Source organism: Bufo bufo, chromosome 11 (assembly GCF_905171765.1).
Source record: "Bufo bufo chromosome 11, aBufBuf1.1, whole genome shotgun sequence".
In the NCBI taxonomy this organism is placed as follows: Eukaryota; Metazoa; Chordata; class Amphibia; order Anura; family Bufonidae; genus Bufo; species Bufo bufo.
This window is the reverse complement of record NC_053399.1, coordinates 21,525,799-21,548,243: the sequence shown is the minus strand read 5'-3', so window position 1 is coordinate 21,548,243 and position 22,445 is coordinate 21,525,799. Positions and strand designations below refer to the sequence as shown.

At 47.3% G+C, this 22,445-nt stretch overlaps 1 protein-coding gene across 5 annotated transcripts in view; it reads right to left on the bottom strand.

Annotated features, from left to right (window-relative positions):
* The window catches only part of FOXN3 (forkhead box N3), a 142,357-nt gene that overhangs the window by 43,022 nt on the left and 76,890 nt on the right, over positions 1 to 22,445 (bottom strand). For 4 of the 5 annotated variants that reach the window (XM_040412127.1, XM_040412131.1, XM_040412130.1 and 1 more), the window contains exons 2-3: positions 14,902 to 15,455; positions 5,144 to 5,280 (exon numbers count right to left, since the gene is read on the bottom strand). In XM_040412127.1, coding sequence (XP_040268061.1) covers positions 5,144 to 5,280; positions 14,902 to 15,441 — 677 coding nt within the window. In that variant the 5' untranslated portion in view covers positions 15,442 to 15,455. Of the gene's footprint in view, positions 1 to 5,143; positions 5,281 to 14,901; positions 15,456 to 21,355; positions 21,474 to 22,445 lie in introns of those variants that run through there. The other variant, XM_040412129.1, reaches the window with a different exon arrangement.

Below are 22,445 nucleotides of genomic sequence, written 5' to 3'. Positions count from 1 at the left end.
AGCGAACTTCATTAAAAAGGAAGGGCGCACGCGTACAAAGCGCGCGCCGTCCTACCGAACAAATATTAGTCAGGCAACACCCCCTCAGCGCAGTTCTGCTCAGCAACGGCAGGGTCACTTTTATTTTAAAGGGGTTTCCCAGGCATTAGATATTAATAGGCTATGGTATCCTCTGGACAGGCCTTTAATATCAGATTGGTGGGGGACATCTCTTCACTGCATACCAGGCACAGCGCCATACATTGTATAGTGGCTGTGCTTGGTACTGCAGCTCATTCCCACTTGACTTGCAATGAGCAGAACAAAGGCCATGTGACCAATCGATGTGATGTCACAACCCCTGATGATCAGCAGGGGTGCTGGGAGTTGGACCCTCAAAAACTATCAATATTTGAAGGGGCTTTGCAGTATTTTTAATTTTTTTTCTTCATTCAACCCCCAGGCATCAGGATCTGTGGATAAATCCATACTCACTTGGTCTCCACTGGAATCCGGTCCTGACTATCAACTTTCTGCATGTATGGGGTCACATGCGCTGCTGTCGCCAATGACTGGCCTCAGTGCTGGTGATGTGTCTGAACAAGTCACCCTGCAGTGACATGTAGCTTGGGGACAGTCATTGGCTGCCGCGGCACACGTGACCCCATCTATACAGGAAGTTGTCAGTTGGCGAATGGAAGCCCAGGAGCCAGAACCAAGTGGTGGAGAACAGGCGAGTCTGGATTTCTCCACAGCTCCCAAGATCTGGGGGTTAGATGTAAAAAATAAAAAAAATATTGTCCAACCTTATACAGATAAAGCTTCATCGATGTATAATGATAAGTTCAGGCCGCGCTCCCTCCGCTAAACACCGCCTAATTCACTGAAGTGAAAAGTCGCAAACTATGGTGCAAATATGGCATACGGCAACTACTATACTCCGTAAAAACGGTGTTATGAGCCCAATGCGTTTCAATTCTTCACCATTTTCTAAATGGCTCTGTCTACAGTCAGTGAATTGAAACTTCCTTCAAAACAGGGGCTCGAAACCCGTCCTGGTCTCGCAGCTGGGGGTCTGTTACAGTTGTATCCAGTCGAAGCTAATCACAACAATGGCACAAATCTCTCTCCCGTCCTGTTACAATGTATCAGTCTGTGGGGTGCAGGCTTGTTTAGCTCACAGATGATTGGCACAGCGCTGAGATGTGAATGCGCCCTTAGTAATGGTTGGAGCTCGTGAACCCCCAGGGGGCACAAGGGTTCCCGCTGCCTGGAGGACACAATAGACAAGGTCTCGGTGACGTGTGGTCATCACTGTTGTGGTTTCAGACTATGTAACTACAACGAGCCGCCCATAATCTGCACCGCAGCAACGCATGGAGACGACTCAATACAAACCTCCAGAGGCAGGAGGACCTGTCACCAGATCCCTCAGTCCTCACAAGCTGGAGAAGCAGCAGCACAGGGGGCAACGCAATAGAGGGGAGCAGGTAGGTTACACCCGGGGGACTATGCAAGTCTAATGCAATCATGAAAAGTTCTGCAAATTTGTTAATAGACTTTATGTTTCAATTTCTTGCTAATTTCAGGACGTCTGCTTGCTGTCAGTGAACATGAAAGATGTTTTCCAGGATTACTTCATTTTACCGTTATTCTCCGTACCATGTATAACCTACTGAAAAGATTCATACTTGCCTGCTACCCGCCGCTTTGGTCCTGTGTATTGGCTCCTGCTCTTCCATTTTCCGGTCCCTGGCTAGTTTAGTCCTGGTTGGGCATGGATGTGGTATTTTGCGCCGCTTTATCCAACAACTGGCTTCAGCAGTGATGTGTCTGCAAGCTGCGCAGCACCGCTAAGTGACATGACACTTGGGGATATGCCACCGGTTAAGCCGGTCACTGGCTGCAGTGGTGCAGATGAAGGGATATGCCACCGCTAAATCCGGTCACTGGCTGCAGTGGTGCAGATGAAGGGATAGGACACTGCTGAAGGCGGTCACTGGCGGCAGTGGTGCAGATGAAGGGATATGCCACCGCTAAATCCGGTCAGTGGCTGCAGTGGTGCAGATGAAGGGATAGGACACTGCTGAAGGCGGTCACTGGCGGCAGTGGTGCAGATGGAGGGATATGACACCTCTGAAGCTGGTCACTGGCTGCAGATGAGAGGATATGACACCATTGAAGCCAGTCACTGGCTGCAGTGGTCCATATGACTATGTCCAAACTCAGCCCAATATAAACAAGCTGGAAACAGGAAGATTACTGAACAGAAGCCAGGGCGCAGAGCAGCGTGGAGCAGGCAGGTAAGTGTTGTTCAATAGGTAAGTTACTGGAGATAAGTGAAAATCTAATAAATCCAGGAAAACTCCTTTAAGGTCAGGTCAAAACATCGTAAACTTGTGTAAATCTGCACTTACTTATAATATCCATGCAGAAGGGGATTATTTTTTTTAAAACCCCATCCACATGTACTAGAACAGGGATGCTCAACCTGCAGCTGTTGTAAAACCACAACTCCCACGATGCCCTTCTGTAGGATGATAGCTGTTGGCTGTCAGGGAATGATGGGAGTTGTAGTTTTGCAACAACTGGAGGGCCGCAGGTTGCGCATGCGTGTACTAGAACAATTCAGCAAGGAAATCAGAGCCCGATTTTATAGAATTCATGACATGCTCATTGCCTTTTAGCTTTGAATCTCACCCTTTGTAATGTATGGGGTAAAAACCGCCATGTAATACAACACGTAACTGCTGAAACCAGTCACAGCTGGGGGTTTGCAACAATTGCATCCTGTGTAAACAATGCTCTGTAGGCTAAAAACAGCAACAGCAGTTGGGCATGGATGTGGTAATTTGCGCCGCTTCATCCAACGACTGGCTTCAGCAGTGAGGTGCCTGCAAGCTGCGCAGCACCGCTAAGTCACATGACACTTGGGGATATGCCACTGGTGAAGCCGGTCACTGGCTGCAGATGAGGGGATATGCCACCGCTAAATCCGGTCACTGGCTGCAGTGGTGCAGATGAGGGGAAATGCCACCGCTAAATCCGGTCACTGGCTGCAGTGGTGCAGATGAGGGGATCTGTCTGGGACCTAATAGTTTGCAACAATGTATCAGTGCAGGTAACATGTATCGGTCTGGTGTCCAGAGATCATGGAGCACGGTGTAGACTCTGCACCACTGTAACAAATCCCAGCCGCATGAAGTCAGGAGGGTTTGTCGGCTTCTAGATATCTGCCTATTTTTGGTTTACTAACAGCAAGCAGAGACTTTGAAAACTGTTATACAATGAAAAGGAACAGAAAGAATATCAGAAAGTTGCAGAACGTTTCAGTACGTACGGCTTTGTGCACTTCCACGTTGGCAAGTTTGCGGCATGCACCAGGAAAGCTCCATACATTTCCTTCACCCCTGAGCGCTTTTGGCATCCGCCAGGTTGGAATATGTTGGTTTACCTGTTCTTCAACTCTACGGAATAGCAGAGTCGACTACGCTATTCCATGAAGAAGCTTCCAGAAAAAACCTATACTACGCAGTACACTTTTTCTTAGAACAAAGGACCCTATGGGCGATGGATGCCACTCTATGCTTATGTATATGCAAAAGCATACATGTGAAAATGCAGTGTGAATGCAGCCTTAGGCCTCTTGCACACGAACATTATTTTTGCCGTTTTCGTTCCATTTTTTGCGTTCCGTATATGGACCGCATACGGAACCATTCATTTCAATGGATCTGCTAAAAAAACGGAAGGTACTCCGTATGCCTTCCGTTTCCGTATTCCCCTTCGAAGATAGAACATGTCCTATTATTGTTCCGTTATTGACCGCAAAATACTGAACAAGCCATATGGTCGTGTGCAAGAGGCCTTAGGCTGAATCACACGTCCGTGGAACACTGTCCGTGAGATACAGGACTGGCATCCTGCTGAGTGCAGGAGCGCACAGCGTCATTGGTTGCTCTGACGCCGTGCGCTTCGTGCCGCCGCTGCTGTACAGCAATACACTCGTATGATCTATACGAGTGTATTACTGTACAGCAGCGGCGGTACGCAACCAATGACGCCGTGCGCTCCTGCACTCAGCAGGATGCCAGTCCGGTATCTCACGGACCGTGTTCCACGGACGTGCGAGTTCAGCCTTACACAGTTGGATCCAAGAGGTCCAATAACTAGTGTTAGGCTGGAGTCACAGCGAGCAGTTACTGATCCGACACTGCATCTGCAGCTCTTATACCCAACAGTGGAAGAGCCTAACAGAATGTGCAGTTCTCAGTCTTCAATCTTGGGGGATTCTAGATCAGGGGTAGGCAACCTCCGGAACTCCAGCTGTTCTAAAACTACAACTCCCAGCATGCATACTTGCTCTGCAATTCCAAGAAATATCATAGAAATGAATGGAGCATGCTGGGAATTGTAGTTTAACAACAGCTGGAGTGCCGGAGGTTGCTGACCCTTGTTCTAGATTATCGGCAGTTCTGTGCTGGAAGCCACAATATTGGATTAAAGGGAACCTGTCTCCTCAAAAATGCATCTACACCCGCCAGCAGTACCTCATAGTAGCCCGCAGCCTGTTAATAATCATATGTTTCATCCTGTTGTCCGATGCTGCATAAGTTAAAAGAAACCGCAGGTTTATTCTCCATCAGCACTATGTTGCCGGCCAGCTTCAAGTCAAGGGGGCAGCGGCCTCCGTGCTTCAAGTCAAGGTAACCACACACCCTAACCGCCCCCTCTTGCCTGAGAGTGACAACCTGCAGTGCGGCCGCAATTCCCAAGTTCCACGCATGCGCGGTGCGCTCTGTAGTAATGCGCGATCCAAACTCCCGCTGTTAGCAGTGTTTCAGCGGCGCAATGCGCGAGACTTGGGGAATCGCGGCTGCACTGCAGGCTGTCACTCAGGCAAGAGGGGACGGTTAGGGGGCGTGGCTACCTTGACTTCAAGCTGGCCGGCAGCATAGCGCTGATAGAGAATAAACCTGCGTTTTTTTTGTTTTTTTACTTATGCAGCATCGGACAACAGGATGAAACATATGATTATTAACAGGCTGCGGGCTACTATGAGGCACTGCTGGCGGGTGTAGATGCATTTTTGAGGTGACAGGTTCCCTTTAAAGGAATTGTATTGTTTATAAAAAAAAAAAAAAACAAAGCCGGATCAACTTACCTTTGATAGGCCTGAGGAGAGGTGGGGGGTGTGTTGAAAACATGGGAGTATGGGTGGTAGGGCGTCTTTTTCAAGGCTTGTATCAAGTTCTGCCGGTATTCAGGGTCTATACACCACAAGGATCCTTTACCAATGCTCTGAAGGAAAGAGAAGAAAAAACATTAAAATCAGCAAAACTCTGAGCAACAGATGGAAGCCTGAAATTACACAGGAAATTGCTGCAACGTTTCCACCTCAGATCAACATTTTATGGTTCCCATACAGAGTTAATCTCCATAAACCGTCCTGCACTAACTTTGAGTTACATCCTGTATTATACTCCAGAGCTGCACTTACTATTCTGCTGGCGCAGTCACTGTGTACATACATTACTTATCCTGTACTGATCCTGAGTTACATCCTGTATTATACTCCAGAGCTGCACTCACTATTCTGCTGGTGCAGTCACTGTGTACATACATTACTTATCCTGTACTGATCCTGAGTTACATCCTGTATTATACTCCAGAGCTGCACTCACTATTCTGCTGGTGGAGTCACTGTGTACATACATTACTTATCCTGTACTGATCCTGAGTTACATCCTGTATTCTACTCCAGAGCTGCACTCACTATTCTGCTGGTGCAGTCACTGTGTACATACATTACTTATCCTGTACTGATCCTGAGTTACATCCTGTATTATACTCCAGAGCTGCACTCACTATTCTGCTGGTGCAGTCACTGTGTACATACATTACTTATCCTGTACTGATCCTGAGTTACATCCTGTATTATACTCCAGAGCTGCACTCACTATTCTGCTGGTGCAGTCACTGTGTACATACATTACTTATCCTGTACTGATCTTGAGTTACATCCTGTATTATACTCCAGAGCTGCACTCACTATTCTGCCGATGGACTCACTGTGTACATATGTTACAATACATACCCGTAATCTGGAAGTTATTGGAAACAGTCAGCAAGCTTTTGGTCAGGCAAAGCTTGACTGAGCTCACACATAATGCAGAGGGGCAGTTAGTGTTTTTCCTACATCAGATGACAGTATAGGGCAGTGGTGGCGAACCTATGGCACGGGTGCCAGAGGCGGCACTCAGAGCCCTCTCTGTGGACACGTGCACCCTGGAAAAACCCTATGGTGTACAAATCTGCCTTAATCTGTTCCTGCCACTCATCAGCACAGGGCACACTATGAACAGCACAGGCAGAGTACTGAATGCAGGCAGGCTGTTGTAGCTAGATGATAAGCTATATGGAAGATATACTATATTATAGGATTGTAGTATTCAGGCCGTGTTGGCACTTTGCGATAAATAAGAGGGTTTTGGGTTGCAGTTTGGAAACTCTGTCTGTAAAAGATTCGCCATCACTGGTATAGGAAAACTGAATGACAACTAATGACGCCAAAATTAAAGTTCCCCACCAGGGTTGTCACCCAGCTCTCCTAACATCCTGCACAACAAATCACACTTGCTATTTGGAGAGGTCTGCGCCTTTGCTGCATTCCTGGGCAGATTTACTGTATACACACAGATAACACATCCCACAGGCAGGCCTGGCAGATGATCACGCGTGCTCCCAAAAAGGCCCGGACTAAAGGAGCCGCCACATCAGGGCATTGATCGCTGCGAGGCCGCACGCTCGCACTGACCCCCGGGACACAAGTCATTCAGATAAAGGTTGCTCCAAATATTGACTTTATTGTGAGCACAGAGGAGCCTAATAGAGACCTGACCCCGGATGTCAGCAGCACGAGAGCGCGGTCACCACCAGAAAACAAGCCCCTTCATCCTCCATTCATGAGCGCGAGGCACCAAGCACCTCATGCCTCGCTCGGCATATGATCCATACTAGCACCGCGCCGATTGGCCACACACGCCGCCACCTTTCCTGGCACGTCTGATTCGCATATCACTTGTTTTGCTGAAAGTAAACGAGACTTCAAAAGAGAGAGAGAGTGACCCAATTACAACGATAAACTCCGAAATACTTGTCTCCTTCCAGGCGGAGTGCAGATACAGAATACAGGTCACATCCAGCCATCGGGTGCCCTGAGGCGGTGACCCAGCTTTCCAAGAACCCGGAATGACATGTAACTTGTACTGATGTGAAGGACTATGTTTCCCTCTTGCATGACAAGATTACTTTATTCATGAACCTGAAAGATCAGGATGAACAGGGGAGGAGTGACATGTGAGACATTTACATCCTATGTGACTGATATCAGCCGCTCCTCTTATAACGCTCCGTTCCTTTATTATTCCTACTAGAAATCTATGAATGAATTGCTAGCAGTCTGCAATAAAAGTAAAGATGGCTGTTACCAGTTGGGATGCATCCCTGCACATTTTGACACCATTCAATCAGTGCTGCCCCCCCCCCCCCCCAATTGGTAACACTCATTCTAGACCTTCGTCGCAAACTGCTAGCTATACATTCATACCTTCTAGAAGGAATAATAGAGGAATGGCACATCCTATAGACGCTCCAGAATTGCTATTACATGAGGAATGCAAGTAGTTACTGAAGTAGACACGTCAGGGGAGGGGACGGGTCCTCTTTACACTGTATCTGTTTCTGGGAAAGTTGGGTTACAACAACCAGCATGGCTCCATAACAGTCGCCCCTCTGTCCTCCTAGAATCCGGAATATCAAAACTCCCCAGATACATATCAGTCACCGAGCCCTGGCTCCATACTGCCATATAGCTAAGCAGAGTTGCCATTTTGGAGCCTAGGAAAGCTGGGTGATGTATGTGGAAGCTGCACCGACGGCCACGTGGGCCGACACCCAGCTTTCTCACATAGATAAAGCACATTTTAACAACAGGATAAGTCAATGATGTATTTACTAGTGACCCGACAACCAATATGGCTGCTGTTACAGGAGTCACCCAGCTTTCTCAGGCTCCCGAATAGCAAACCTGTATCTAATGCAATGGGATAGATCAATAAATATTAAGGCAGAATTGCCTGACAAACCCTATGGATGCATTAGTGGTGGCCATATTGTCGCCTTACAGCTGACCCAGGGGCCAAACGCAGCACTGGACGTGGTTGACGCAGCGGTACAAGTTGCATGACGGCGCTGGGGCCCACAGCTCTGGTATCATGCCGCTGTGGGTGGGCCTCGCTAAGCGCTCTCTTCCCAGGACGGCGCTGCAGCGACTCCAGATGTAATATTACTAAATAAATGATGACGCTTATATTTTCTGCGGGCTAAGGAGACCTTAATGGAGTTGTCCTTACAGACAGAACATGTGTCCGAGACCATAAAAAAAAAAATCTGGAAAGGGAAGCAATGAAATAAACCATAAACGACCGCAACATGGTGGGACAAAGCCTAATGCAGCGCGGAGACAGGTGGAGGGCGCCACGTGCTCTGTCCGAGTGACCGACCATCACACAGAGAGCGAAACACTGTTCCGACACTTCCGAAAATTGATCTAACTTAGGGCTCATGAACACCTCGCAGTCCGCAAATAAAACGGGTCCGCAAAATATACAGATGACGTCCGTGTGCATTCCGTATTTTGTGGAACGGAACAGCTGGCCCCTAATAGAGCAGTACTATCCTTGTCCGTAATGCGGACAATAATAGAACAAGTTCAACGTTTTTGGGGAATGGACATATGGAAACGGAATGGACACGGAGTAACTTCCGTTTTTTTTGTTTTTTTTTGCAGACCCATTGAAATGAATAGTTCAGCATATGGTCCACAAAAAAACGGACACTGAAAGAAAATACGTTCGTGTACATGAGCCCTTACACTGACACATTGAAACAAAAATAAATAAATAAATGAATAGGGACACAAGATGCCCGCTGTGCATCTTCCTCTGCTCCAGACATTGGGGGTCATTTATTAAAGGCAGTCTTTTGTTAGACATTTTACGCCGGTGTTGCTGCAGGAAGATGCATCTAATTTATGATGGGGCGTGCGCCTCGTCGTATATTAGGTGCATCTTTCCTAGTCCTTGCGCCTGCCGGAAAAATCAATTTTTTGGCAACTTTTACGCCTTTTTCCTGGCGTAAAATTAGTACATTTACTAGTTTGTGTAAAAACGCCTGTCTGAGAAAAAATATTTCTCGCATAGGCTGTTAAAAAGTCGCAAAATAGGGGGTTGTGCGACAATTTTATGCCCAAAAGAGGCGTAAAACTGTCAGTAAATGACCCCCATTGTGTCTACGGTCAACTTTAGTAATCCAAATACTTATGCCAAGCCCTGAAGGTAACAAATTACCCCCATTTTATTCCGTGCCGCCGCTTTGTCGAAAGTGAAGTGGGAGTGGAGAACGACCTACTCATACAACACTGCTTTATATCGTTGCATCAGACGCTGCGGGAAGACTGCGTGTGAATGGCGGCGATAAGGAGCGTTCCCCGGGCCGCACAGATGGCAGCTCAGGAAGGAGCAGGAAACACTACTCCCAACGGACCCATTCAATCAGCGAGGCTTCCTAGATCCACACGGGCTAAAACTCGTATCATGGAGCAAAACCGCGCAAGAGTGGCGTCTCTGTGCACCAACGGTATCCGTTCATTTGACACCCTGCGTTAGTCATAACCAATAATAGTTGCCATGACGTCACCCATACAGGGTGACACCCGGCTATCTACAGAACCCAAATAGTATAATTATTCAGCGACATCTTTTCTCCTTGACGCTCTCCTCTAATGCTCTGCAGGTGCAGGTGTCAGTCCTTTCAATTCTAGGCATAAATCAGGAGGCTCAGGATGAACAGCCTGGTAGTCGCACTTGCTGCTGTACAGGGAAAGACTCCTTAAGGTCACTATTTCTGCTCCAGCTTGACATGGCATGCTTGGAGCTATTACCTTAAGAAGTCTTTCTACAAGTTACCCCCGCCGCTGTCGCTTCATCCGGGGTTAATACAGAAACTCAGCCAAGTGATCAGGGACGTGCTGCGATCCAATCTGCTCCGTACACAGCACAAGCCTTATTACAATGTCAAAGAGATGAACATGACCGGGGGGAGATGTGCGCACGACTACGGCACTACCACAGCCTCCCCCCATCATCGGGTTTTGGGGTGCAGTGTGACAGAATTGGGGGATGCAAGTAGTTGCTAAAACAGACGTGTCAGGAGAGGGGACGGGTCCTCTTTAACTTATCTCTGTGGGTGACTACCAATATGGCCGCCATTACAGCCATAAAGGACTCCAGGGCTGCCATTCAGAAGCTGTACCCATAATGCATTGCATATACTGGGGATTTCCTTATTTTAGGGGTCAAGGCTCCCTGATGGAAGGAGGGGTCCCGTGTCTATACAGACAGAGGCTGCCTCCGATCTTCCTTTTACTTGGATCGGAGCACTGGATGCATGGAAACGTCACATGACCCTGCAGAAATACCGCGAGTCCCGCCCATGCTGACCTACGTCATACGTAACATTGTAACAGTATTGTGTGCCAGCCCATGCCCCCTGTAACTATAACCATGAGCCCCCTTCAAGTAGAACTACAAGTACCAGCCTTACAGACTCGTCCGGGAGTGTAGTCCTATTGCATGGCTTTCCGGCTACCCACCCGGCCACGCGGGCCGCTTAATCCTCCGCTGTATAAAATAATCCATTTATAGATCTGAAGCCGCTGACTCAACGCAAGAGGAGGGAAAAAAAAAACACTGAAAATCTACTGCGAAATCCTCCAAAAATAAAAATAACATTTTGACATTGTGTCACGCGCTCCCCCCACCATCCGCGCCCCCTTGTAATATAGCCGCACCGCACGAGTCCTGCGCCCGCCTCTCCTCTCGCGCACAAACTGCCACATCAGGAACTCTGTCGCTATGGCAACTGGTTACTCTCCCTATCAACTGTGAGACCGTTGCTATGGAAACACGTATACAAGAAAAATTCCTCTCTGCAGCCGAGGACCAGATGGCAGGGGATTCGGAAACTCACGGGCAGAAGGGACATTACGGGGGGGGGGAAGGGGACTCATCGTTCAGATTACCAACAGGAACCTCGACAAATGACCCCCCCCCAAAATCTCCTGACCCTATACTGGGTCACAATACCGACAAGTGATGTTTAGGGACTACAACTCCCAGTTTTTCCTAATGGGTGCATTGCTATGTAACTAAACACAGTTGTCACCCAGCTTTCTCAGGAGGAGTAAGGATTTTAGGGGGACTGAAGATTTTGCTGCATGGGGTCAATGATGGAATTGCAGGACTAGCAATGGCCCAACATAGCCCTTGTCATAATAAAATCTACAGGTGCCATCTGCCGAATGAAGACGCCATATTCCGCCACATATCCTTACTGCTGATGCCGTCCGCCACTAGCTCCTTCCACTGAAGGAATACCGACTGCACTGCGCGACACAAGGCAAAGAGGGGAATGGCTGAAATCGAAACACTAGATTTTGGAATTGCTAGTTTGGCAATTACCCAATTTAAAGGGGTTTTCTGGGAATAATGATAGTTTTTTTGCAAGTGTCCCGTAAACAGAATATTCATACTTACCTGCTCCGCTCGCTTACTTACATCCACTGTAGCATGGATATGGTCGCATGCACTGCTCCAGCCAATGACTGGCTTCAGTGGTGACGTGGCCGCAGGCAGCACGTCATTGGCTGGAGCAGTGCATGTGACCGTGGCCAGCCGGATGTAAGCAGTGCAGGGACCTGAAGATAGAGAAGGGGGGACAGCATGAATCAGGTAAGTCTGAATCTTCTGTTTCAGTGAGCAGGCTGGGGGCACATGATAGAAAAATAATTATTACTGGAAAACCCCAAGATAGGGGAGGCGTATCGGATCAGCAGGGGTCTGACTGCTGCAGCCTCCGCTGTCAGGAGAATGGGGGCCCGGCCTCCCTTATTTTAAAGCACCCCCAGATGAAGGTGTTGCCGAAACGTGCGTCGGGGTGTGCGGTTCTCCTGAGGAGATTGTCCCACTCATGGGTATGTAAGGACTGGTTTTACATATTGTTTGTTGTCTCTGAGAGAGGTGTTAAATGCATTTGATTATATAGACACAGGTCTGGACGCTTTTCTATACCTCATTTGTTTCCATTGACTATCATTTGATGGTTAAGTGATGTATAGCTTATGTACTCCCCTCTGCATTGAGAGCCCTACTATATTTTCCCTCAGGTGTATACCGCACTTTCATTTTTGATGTATTTCGTCTCTATTTTTTTTAATCATGTTTTATATATGTATTTAATAAAGATTATAATTTTTGAGCCATTTTAGACTCAGCTTTTTTGGTATAGGTTTGTTCCCCCCGTTTCAAAGCAGCAGGGGTTACACGTGCGCGCTGTCACCCACTTAGCTCTATGGGGCTGCCGGAGAAAGCTGATCGATTGTCGTGTCTGCCGCTCCTGTGGATAGGGGATAAGTTGTCTTAGGCCTCACGCATACAACCGTATGTATTTTGCGATCCGTGAAAAATACTGATCACGTCCGTGTGCATTCTGTTTTTTGTGGAACAGAACAGCTGGCCCCTAATAGAACAGTCCAATCCTTGTCCCTAATGCGGACAATAATAGGACATGTTCTATTTTTTTGCGGAACGGAAATACGGACATACGGAAACGGAATGCACAAGGAGTAACTTCCTTTTTTTTGGGGGGACCCATTGAAATTAATGGCTCTGTATACGGTCCGCCAAAAAACAGAACGGACACAGAAAGAATATACGTTCGTGTGCATGAGGCCTTAATGGGACAACCCCTTTAAAAGGGCACTTCAGCCATAGGAAAAAAAAAAAAAAGAAATAAAAAAACACTAGTTTGTGAATTGCACTATAAGCAATTGCCTAATAGAATGCAATTACTAGAACTGCTCTCTACAATTCATAGGGAATTTAGGTAATTGCATTATAAGCAACGCTCTGGAACTGCTCTCTTTATATCCAATCACGCACGGAGGACACGCCGCTCCCAAGATTCGAGTCAGAGAATCTCTCTATATATACTATTAACGGGAATTGTTAGTAATTGTATGTTAGGCAATACAGGGATCAGCAATCTTCAGCACTGCAGCTGCTGTGAAACTACAACTCCCAGCATGCACACTTACTCAGCTGGTCTTGTAACTCCCATAGAAGTGAAAGCAGGATTCTGAGGGTTGTAGTTTCAGAACAGCTGGAGTGCCGGAGGTTACCGATCCCTGCCCTAATATAAAGATATTACAGGATTGCGCCCCTTTACTGCTCGCAGGGTCAGTGACGGAAGACGCTGCGATCCTACTCTGTCACTTCCTTTAACCAGGCCACGACCAGAAACATTCGCGGTTTCTTTTTTTATACATGCAGCTTCACAAGCTGTGGCTTTTTATTACGTTCAGTTACGTAAAAAAAAATGTTTATTTTTTCTTCTTTAATTTTTCTTTTATACATGGGTAAAAAGCAAAAAATAAATAAATGAAAAAGGTAAAGTTTTTCACTATTTCACTAATTGTGTCGTTTTAGGGGATATAGAATTTACATTCGCCTAGGCTAAAAGTGCCTTTTTTTTTTATTTTATTTTAAAATTTTACTTTTTTGCCTCCATAAGGTCATACAAAACCGTTGGGCATATTTTAACATTCCTTTTTTTTGTGCCAATTTCTCCTATAACTGGGACTCCGTGCAGACAGAAATACAGCTCCGGGATCCTCACTGCAGAGCTAATCTGGGCTTGCTAAGACCCAAAAACTCCTGCCGTCCCCTGACACCCGGCGATCACATGATCACTGGAAGGCAGAAGTGCCATGGCCGCTTGACTTCTGTTTTCACAGCGCTCATTGGGCACGGTTTATAAAGCGATTGGGAAGGCAGGGATGGTAATAAACAGACTATGCCTTCCATGTGGGGAGCCCAGTTGCGATCCTACATGATCTCAATGCAGCTGCAAACTCACCAAACGTGTTTAGAAGCATCCTTGCGGAGATACATGTGGACCTGTCCTATACTAAGGATAGGTCATCAATATCTGATGGGTGGTGGTCAGACATCCCTGCAGATCAGGAGTTGGAAGAGGCGATGGAACACCAAGCACAGTGCCATTTGTTATATAGTGGCTGTGCTTGGTATTGCAGCCCAGGCCAATTCACATTCATAGAACGGTGCTGCACCTAGGCTGTATAACAGATGAATGTGACATCACAGGCATAGGAAGAGGCGCCGTGGCCTTTGGCGAGGGTGTCAGGAGTCGGACCTCCACCGATCTGATATTGATGACTTGTCCTGAGGATAGGTCATCAATATATGAATCCGTGAAAAACTCTTTTAAAGCAATTCCCTAAAATCAAATAAATTGATGCTGGTTCATATTTAGGGATGAGCAAATTTCATATTTTGAAGTTCATGTGCAGGTTCGTGTTGTAGTATTTACTGAATTGCGTTATGGATTCCGTTACCACGGACCATGACGGAATGCCTTTAGAGGCATTCTGATCTTCATTCCGTCATAATAGAAGTCTATGGCCTGTATGACGGATCCGTCCGGTTAACGTTATGCTGGAGTCCTCTCCTGCATAACGGAAACCGGAAGGATCCGTCATACAGGCCATAGACTTCTATTATGACGGAATGAAGATCAGAATGCCTCTAAAGGCATTCCGTCATGGTCCGTGGTAACGGAATCCATAACGCAATTCAGTAAATACAACACGAACCCGCAGACGAACTTCAAAATATGAAATTCGCTCATCCCTATTCATATTGTATTCCTTCAGAATAGTCAGATACCATCTGGGTGGTTTGTGGCCGTGTGGCAACGTCGCACCTTCCAGCCTCGTCTTACCTGACTTCTGTCCTTATCCACTTTCTTGAAGCATTTATTTAAGGACAGGTTGTGTCGCACTGAGTTCTTCCAGCCCGTGGGGGCATTGGCAAAGTAAGGGAAGTGTTCCAGAATCCAATTGTAAATATCCTTCACAGGAAGTCTCTTGGTGGGAGAATCCTCGATAGCCATAAATATGAGACAGCTGAAGGAGTAGGGGGGCTTACAGTTGGGGTTCTGCTTGGCATCGTAGGGCATGTCTGACTGGGCGGGGGAGGGTGGAGTGTCATCGTCGATGTCCTGAACGGGACTGACACTCCGTAACACAGAGTCCCCAAAACTTTTCAGCAAGTTTTTGCTCTCGTGGAGCCAGTTCAAATTTGTTAGCTCCTCGTCCTCCATGCCGCCTTTCTCCTTATTAGTCTTTACAGGCGGGGGAGAGAAGTCTAAGTCGTCGTCATCCTGAAGCGGATTCGATAATGTGCTACTCCGGAAACACTGGCTGGAAACGCTGATTCCCGTCCCCTCCGGCTTCTTACTGGGAGGCATCACTGGACCCATTTAGACGAAGGTTCCTGGAAGGAGAAGAAGAAGACACAAGGATATCAGAGGCTTGTCCGGTGACAGAGTTAATGGTAAGAACCGAGAGGAAGCAAACATTCTACAAAACCAGGATGCCGAGCAAGAAACAATTCTTCTACTCACAGGGGCGGGCGGGGGCAAAGAGGTCTTAAAGGGCGTCTGTCAGCAGTTTTGTACCTATGACACTGGCTGACCTGTTACATGTGCGCTTGGCAGCTGAAGGCATCTGTGTTGGTCCCATGTTCATATGTGCCCGCATTGCTGAGAAAAATTAGGTTTTATTATATGCAAATGAGCCTCTAGGAGCAATGGAGGCGTTACCATTACACCTAGAGAATCTGCTCTCTCTGCAACTGCCTCTCCATCTTCACTTTGTTCGACAGGACTGGGTAGTGGAAAAGTGATCACACCTGTCGATGTCAATCAAAGTGCAGAGGGTGCGGTAGTTGCAGAGAGTGCAGAGCCTTTAGGTGTAATGGCCCCCGTTGCTCCTAGAGGCTCATTTGCATATATTAAAACACAATATTTCTCAGCAATGCGGGCACCTATGAACATGGGACCAACACCGACGCCTTCAGCTGCCAAGTGGACATGTAACAGGTCAGCCAGTGTCATAGGGACAAAACTGCTGACAGATGCCCTTTAAAGGGGTGTTCCAGTTTTTACATCAATAAAAGCTTCATCAATGTATAATCACTTCATCATTTCAAGATCTCTGCTTGTCGTCAGTGAATGGGAACATTGTCACAGCTGGGATTTATAATCCTCTATGCTGTAAAACACTTCAGTACAGTTAGGTCTCTTTCACACGAGCGAGTTTTCCGCGCGGGTGCAATGCGTGACGTGAACTGAATCCTGACCCATTCATTTCAATGGGTCTGTGTACATGAGCGTTGTTTTTCACGCATCGGTTCTGCGTTGCGTAAAAATCACAGCATGTTCTATATTCTGCGTTTTTCACGCAACGTTGGCCCCATAGAAGTGAATGGGGCTGTGGGAAAAACGCATTGCATCCGCAAGCAAGTGCGGGTGCGATGCGTTTTTCACCGATGGTTGCTAAGAGATGTTGTTTGTAAACCTTCAGTTTTTTATCACGCGCGTGAAAAACGCATCAAAACGCATTGCACCCGCGCGGAAAAATCTGTACGCAATCGCAGACAAAACTGACTGAACTCGCTTGCAAAATAGTGCGAGTTTCACTGAACGCATCCGGACCTAATCCGTCACGCTCGTGTGAAAGAGGCCTTAGACCCCTTTCACACGGGCGAGTTTTCCGCGCGGGTGCAATGTGTGAGGTGAACGCATCGCACCCGCACTGAATCCGGACCCATTCATTTCTATGGGGTTGTGCACATGAGCGGTGATTTTCACGCATCACTTGTGCGTTGCGTGAAAATCGCAGCAAGCTCTATTTTGTGCGTTTTTCACGCAACGCAGGCCCCATAGAAGTGAATAGGACTGCGTGAAAATCGCAAGCATCCGCAAGCAAGTGCGGATGTGGTGCGATTTTAACGCACGGTTTCTAGGAGAAGATCAGGATGGAGAGCCGATCATTATTATTTTCCCTTATAACATGGTTATAAGGGAAAATAATAGCATTCTTAATACAGAATGCATAGTACAATAGCGCTGGAGGGGTTAAAAAAATTTTTTGAACTCCCCTTAATCCACTTGTTCGCGCAGTCCGGCTTCTCTTCTGTCTTCTTTCTTTAGGACCTGGGTAAAGGACCTGTGATGACGTCACTGCGCTCATCACATGGCCCGTCACATGATCCATCACCATGGTAAAGGATCATGTGACGGACCATGTGATAAGCACAGTGACGTCATCAAAGGTCCTATTCCTCAAAGAAGAAGACAGAAGAGAAGCCGGCTGGGCGAACAAGTGGATTAAGGCGAGTTAAATTATTTTTTTAACCCCTCCAGCCCTATTGTACTATGCATTCTGTATTAAGAATGCTATTATTTTCCCTTATAACCATGTTATAAGGTAAAATAATACAATCTACACATGTCGGCATCTAACCCAAACCCGAACTTCTGTGAAGTTCGGGTACCAAACATGCCGATTTTTCTCACGCGCGTGCAAAACGCATTACAATGTTTTGCACTCGCGCTGAAAATTTGCGCATTTTCCCGCAACACACCCGCATCTTATCCGGGCAAAAAACATGACGCCCGTGTGAAAGAGGCCTTAGAGTCTGTTCATGCTGACTGAGCCTTTTTCTGTGCTAAAAAGAAAAGAATTTGGAATCCTCTTCAAAATTGTATGTGGTTTTTGATACTACCCATTTCAATGGGAACTCAAGATCTCTACTTGTTGTCAGTGAACGGGAACACAGTCACAGCTGGGATTTTCAATCCTGGATGCCACAAAAAGCTTCAGTACAGTTGAGGTCTGTTCACACTGAGTTTTCTCTGTGTTAAAAAAAACTAAAACAATGCGGAATCTGCTTCACAATTCTATGGGGTTTTTAATTGCACCCATTTCAATGGGAACTCCGGATGGGGATTCAACGCAGAATTAGCACCAAAAATGAACGTCACTCCTTTTGTCCACCCTGTGGGTTTTGATAAGCACGAGCAGGAAAGACAAAACAAAACAAAAAGCATGTCGTATAAATTACTGCGCAGTTTTCCCATTGAAATCAATGGGAGGTGGATTGTATGCATTTTCTATGCAGAATTTACAGGTGGAATAAACTCCAAAAGCCATGTCATGAAAAAACTCTTGTGTGAACATACCCTTAGGCCCCTTTCACACGGGCGTTGCAGGAAAATGTGCGGGTGCGTTGCGGAAACACCCGCGATTTTTCCGCGTGAGTGCAAAACATTGTAATGCGTTTTGCACTCGCGTGAGAAAAATCGCGCATGTTTGGTACCCAAACCCGAACTTCTTAACAGAAGTTCGGGCTTGGGATCGGTGTTCTGTAGATTGTATTATTTTCCATTATAACATGGTTATAAGGGAAAAAAAATAGCATTCTGAATACAGAATGCACAGTAAACTAGCGCTGGAGGGAGGGGTTAAAAATAAATAAATAGTAATTTAACTCACCAAGGGCTCTTTCACACTTGCGTTCTTGTCTTCCGGCATAGAGTTCCGTCGTCGGGGCTCTATGCCGGAAGAATCCTGATCAGGATTATCCTAATGCATTCTGAATGGAGAGAAATCCGTTCAGGATGCATCAGGATGTCTTCAGTTCCGGAACGGAACGTTTTTTGGCCGGAGAAAATACCGCAGCATGCTGCGCTTTTTGCTCCGGCCAAAAATCCGGAACACTTGCCGCAAGGCCGGATCCGGAATTAATGCCCATTGAAAGGCATTGATCCGGATCCGGCCTTAAGCTAAACGTCGTTTCGGCGCATTGCCGGAGCCGACATTTAGCTTTTTCAGAGTGGTTACCATGGCTGCCGGGACGCTAAAGTCCTGGCAGCCATGGTAAAGTGTAGCGGGGAGCGGGGGAGCAGCATACTTTCCGTCCGTGCGGCTCCCCGGGCGCTCCAGAGTGACGTCAGGGCGCCCCAAGCGCATGGATCACGTCATCCATGCGCATGGGGCGCTCTGACGTCATTCTGGAGCGCCCCGGGAGCCGCACGGACTGTAAGTATACCGCTCCCCCGCTCCCCGCTCCTACTATGGCAACCAGGACTTTAATAGCGTCCTGGGTGCCATAGTAACACTGAACGCATTTGGAAGACGGTTCCGTCTTCAAATGCTTTCAGTACACTTGCGTTTTTCCGGATCCGGCGTGTAATTCCGGCAAGTGGAGTACACGCCGGATCCGGACAACGCAAGTGTGAAAGAGGCCTAAGTACACTTGATTGCGTAGCCCGGCATCTCCTTCTGTCTCCTTTGCTGAACAGGACCTGTGGTGAGCATTAATTACAGGTAAAGGACCTTTGGTGACGTCACTCCGGTCATCACATGATCCATCACCATGGTAAAAGATCATGTGATGACCGGAGTGACATCACCACAGGTCCTTTACCTGTAATTAATGCTCACCACAGGTCCTGTTCAGCAAAGGAGACAGAAGGAGATGCCGGGCTACGCGATCAAGTGGATTAAGGTGAGTTAAATTATTTTTTATTTTTTTTTAACCCCTCCAGCGCTGTTTTACTATGCATTCTGTATTCAGAATGCTATTATTTTCCCTTATAACCATGTTATAAGGGAAAATAATAATGATCGGGTCTCCATCCAGATCGTCTCCTAGCAACCGTGCGTGAAAATCGCACCGCATCCGTACTTGCTTGCGGATGCTTGCGATTTTCACGCAGCCCCATTCACTTCTATGGGGCCTGCGTTGCGTGAAAAACGCAGAATATAGAGCATGCTGCGATTTTCACGCAACGCACAAGTGATGCGTGAAAATCACCGCTCATGTGAACAGCCACATAGAAATGAATGGGTCGGTATTCAGTGCGGGTGCAATGCGTTCACCTCACGCATCGCATCCGCGCGGAATACTTGCCCGTGTGAAAGGGGCCTTAGACCTAAAGCTGGCCATACCCTTGCGGCAATGGTCGGCTTGGCTGCGGCTGGGGAGCCATTGACTAGTTTTTACAAATGACACTTCGGCCAGGCTTTTATCTGGTGTGTACAGCCAGCTTCAATGCCCAGGTTACATACATGGCAGCTTTATTTGCTGAATGTACAGTATTCACAGAGACGAGTGACAAAAGATGGAGCATGTGGAACCTGGAGCAGGCAATGCTGACAACTCGGCTTCGCGTACAGTTCTGCCTTCAGCCACATTCACAGAGATTACCACATCATTTCTTACAAAGAGCGTTTGTCAATTGGTAAATAAAGTTGTGCTGCCCATTTTGAGAGGGACTAAAAAAAAAAAAGTTGTTACCAATCACATTGCTGCTCTCATGTAACTAGTGCAAGCTGAAAAGTGAAAGCAGTAACCTGATTGGTTGCCACTGGAAACTCCTCAGCGTTAGAAGGCCTTGTGTGTATGTGTATATATATATATATATATTATATTATAATATATATATTACACACACACACACTGCTACGAGCAACTTCTATTTCTTGTTTGCACTGACGAAAACCACCACACTGGGCAAATGTCCTATAGATCTATATAAAGTACTGCAGTCGTCCTCTCCTGTCTCCTATTCAGCGTTCAGTGTTAAAAAGTTTTCTCAGAACTTTTTCCAAACTAAGAACCGTCCCCAGAGCCTCTACCCAGAAAATGATATCCGGGCAGACAGTGAAATCATTTCATTTTATGGTTGCTATGGCGACATGCGGCTCATCAGCAAGAAGCCTCCATAGGACACAGTGTCCGCTCATTGCTACGGAGGACCTCCGAGTGAAGACGTACCGCTGTCTGTCCTGTACCCCAAGTGACAGCGTCCTGTACCCCAAGTGTCAGTGCATCACTGTCCTGTACCCCAAGTGTCAGTGCATCACTGTCCTGTACCCCAAGTGTCAGTGCATCACTGTCCTGTACCCCAAGTGTCAGCGTCATTGTCCTTTATCCCAATTGTCAGTGTCCTGTACCCCGTCAGTCCGTCATTTTCCTTTACCCCAAGGGTCAGCGCATCACTGTCCTGTACCGCAAGTGTCAGCATCCTGTACCCCAAGTGACAGTGTCATTGTCCTTTATACCAATTGTCAGTGTCCTGTACCCCGAGTCAGTCCGTCATTTTCCTGTACCCTGTGTCAGCGTGTCATTGTCCTTTATCCCAATAGTCAGTATCCTTTACCCCGTGTCAGTCTGTCATTTTCCTGTACCCCAAGTGTCAGCGCATCATGGTCCTGTACCCTAAGTGTTAAGGTTTGCTTGACATGAACCCCAAGTGCCATTGTTATTCACCCCAAGTGTCAGTTCTTGTTCCACAAAGTGTCAGTGTCCTGTACCCCAAGTACCAGCGATTTCCACAGAGCTTGCACTCTACCCTCGCGGTGCTACGGTCCGCTCATCTCCTCTGGGTGGTTGCTGATGAACTAGCACAAAAATCAGGTTTATGAAACCCGGTAAAAACCAGCAGACGATCGGTGGCGGTGGTGCGTAGTCGCCAAGACCTGTACTTTATACTGCTACAGGACAGCGCACAGACATTCGGTGATAAGAATCATTGGTTGCACAATTACTCTGGCATGTAAAGGGTTACGCCTTAAAGGCACAGAGGTGACTTGCTGCGACCTCACAACTTCTTTGTGTTTACAGGTTTCTAAACACAAAAGGGAGTTCAGGAGGGTCGGGGGTGGGGGCTATTCAGGGGGTTTTATGGGGATAAAGTACTGGAGAGTTGTGCAAACACAACACTTCATCAGGAGTCAATGAAGAGTGCGGGGGGGGGGGGCATGGCGGAGCTGTCAGGGGTAGGAAAAGGGGCATAAAAGAGCTGCTGGGGTAGAGCATAGCTGTCAGGGGCAAGAGTGGGGTGGCACAGACAAGAGGGGGAGGGGGTCGTCCTGCACTATGAACTATAATATTGCACCACCCCAGTATTAATGGCCTCCGTCGCACGCGCAGGGATCATTGGCTGCGCAACGAGTCAATCCTCTTGTTGCTAGGAAACCTCATAACCGTTCTTCTTCCACGTCTTACATGTAGGGCGGGGAGGAAGGGGGGTGGTACATCCAACACAGGACAGGAAGGGGTGGGGGGAATTATTATTATTCCGAAAATATACCCCCCCCCCCCTAATGTCTGAGCAAGAAACATCATCACCAAAGTAACTCAAACTGTCAGTACATTGTGCATACAGAGCCTCCCAGGGGCCTACAGAAAGCCTGAGGTTCTGCAGCAGCTGGGGCTGAGAGCACTCTTCTCTAGGAGGTGTGTGTGTGTGTGGGGGGGGGGGGGTTATTATTCCGAATATATACACCCCCCCCCCCCCCCCCAATGTCAGTGCAATAAATATTGTAACTGAAACCTGCAAACTCTCAGCTTTATAGTACTGACAGGAAGCCCTTACTTACTCTTCAAAAAGAGGTTCTGCAGCACCTGGGG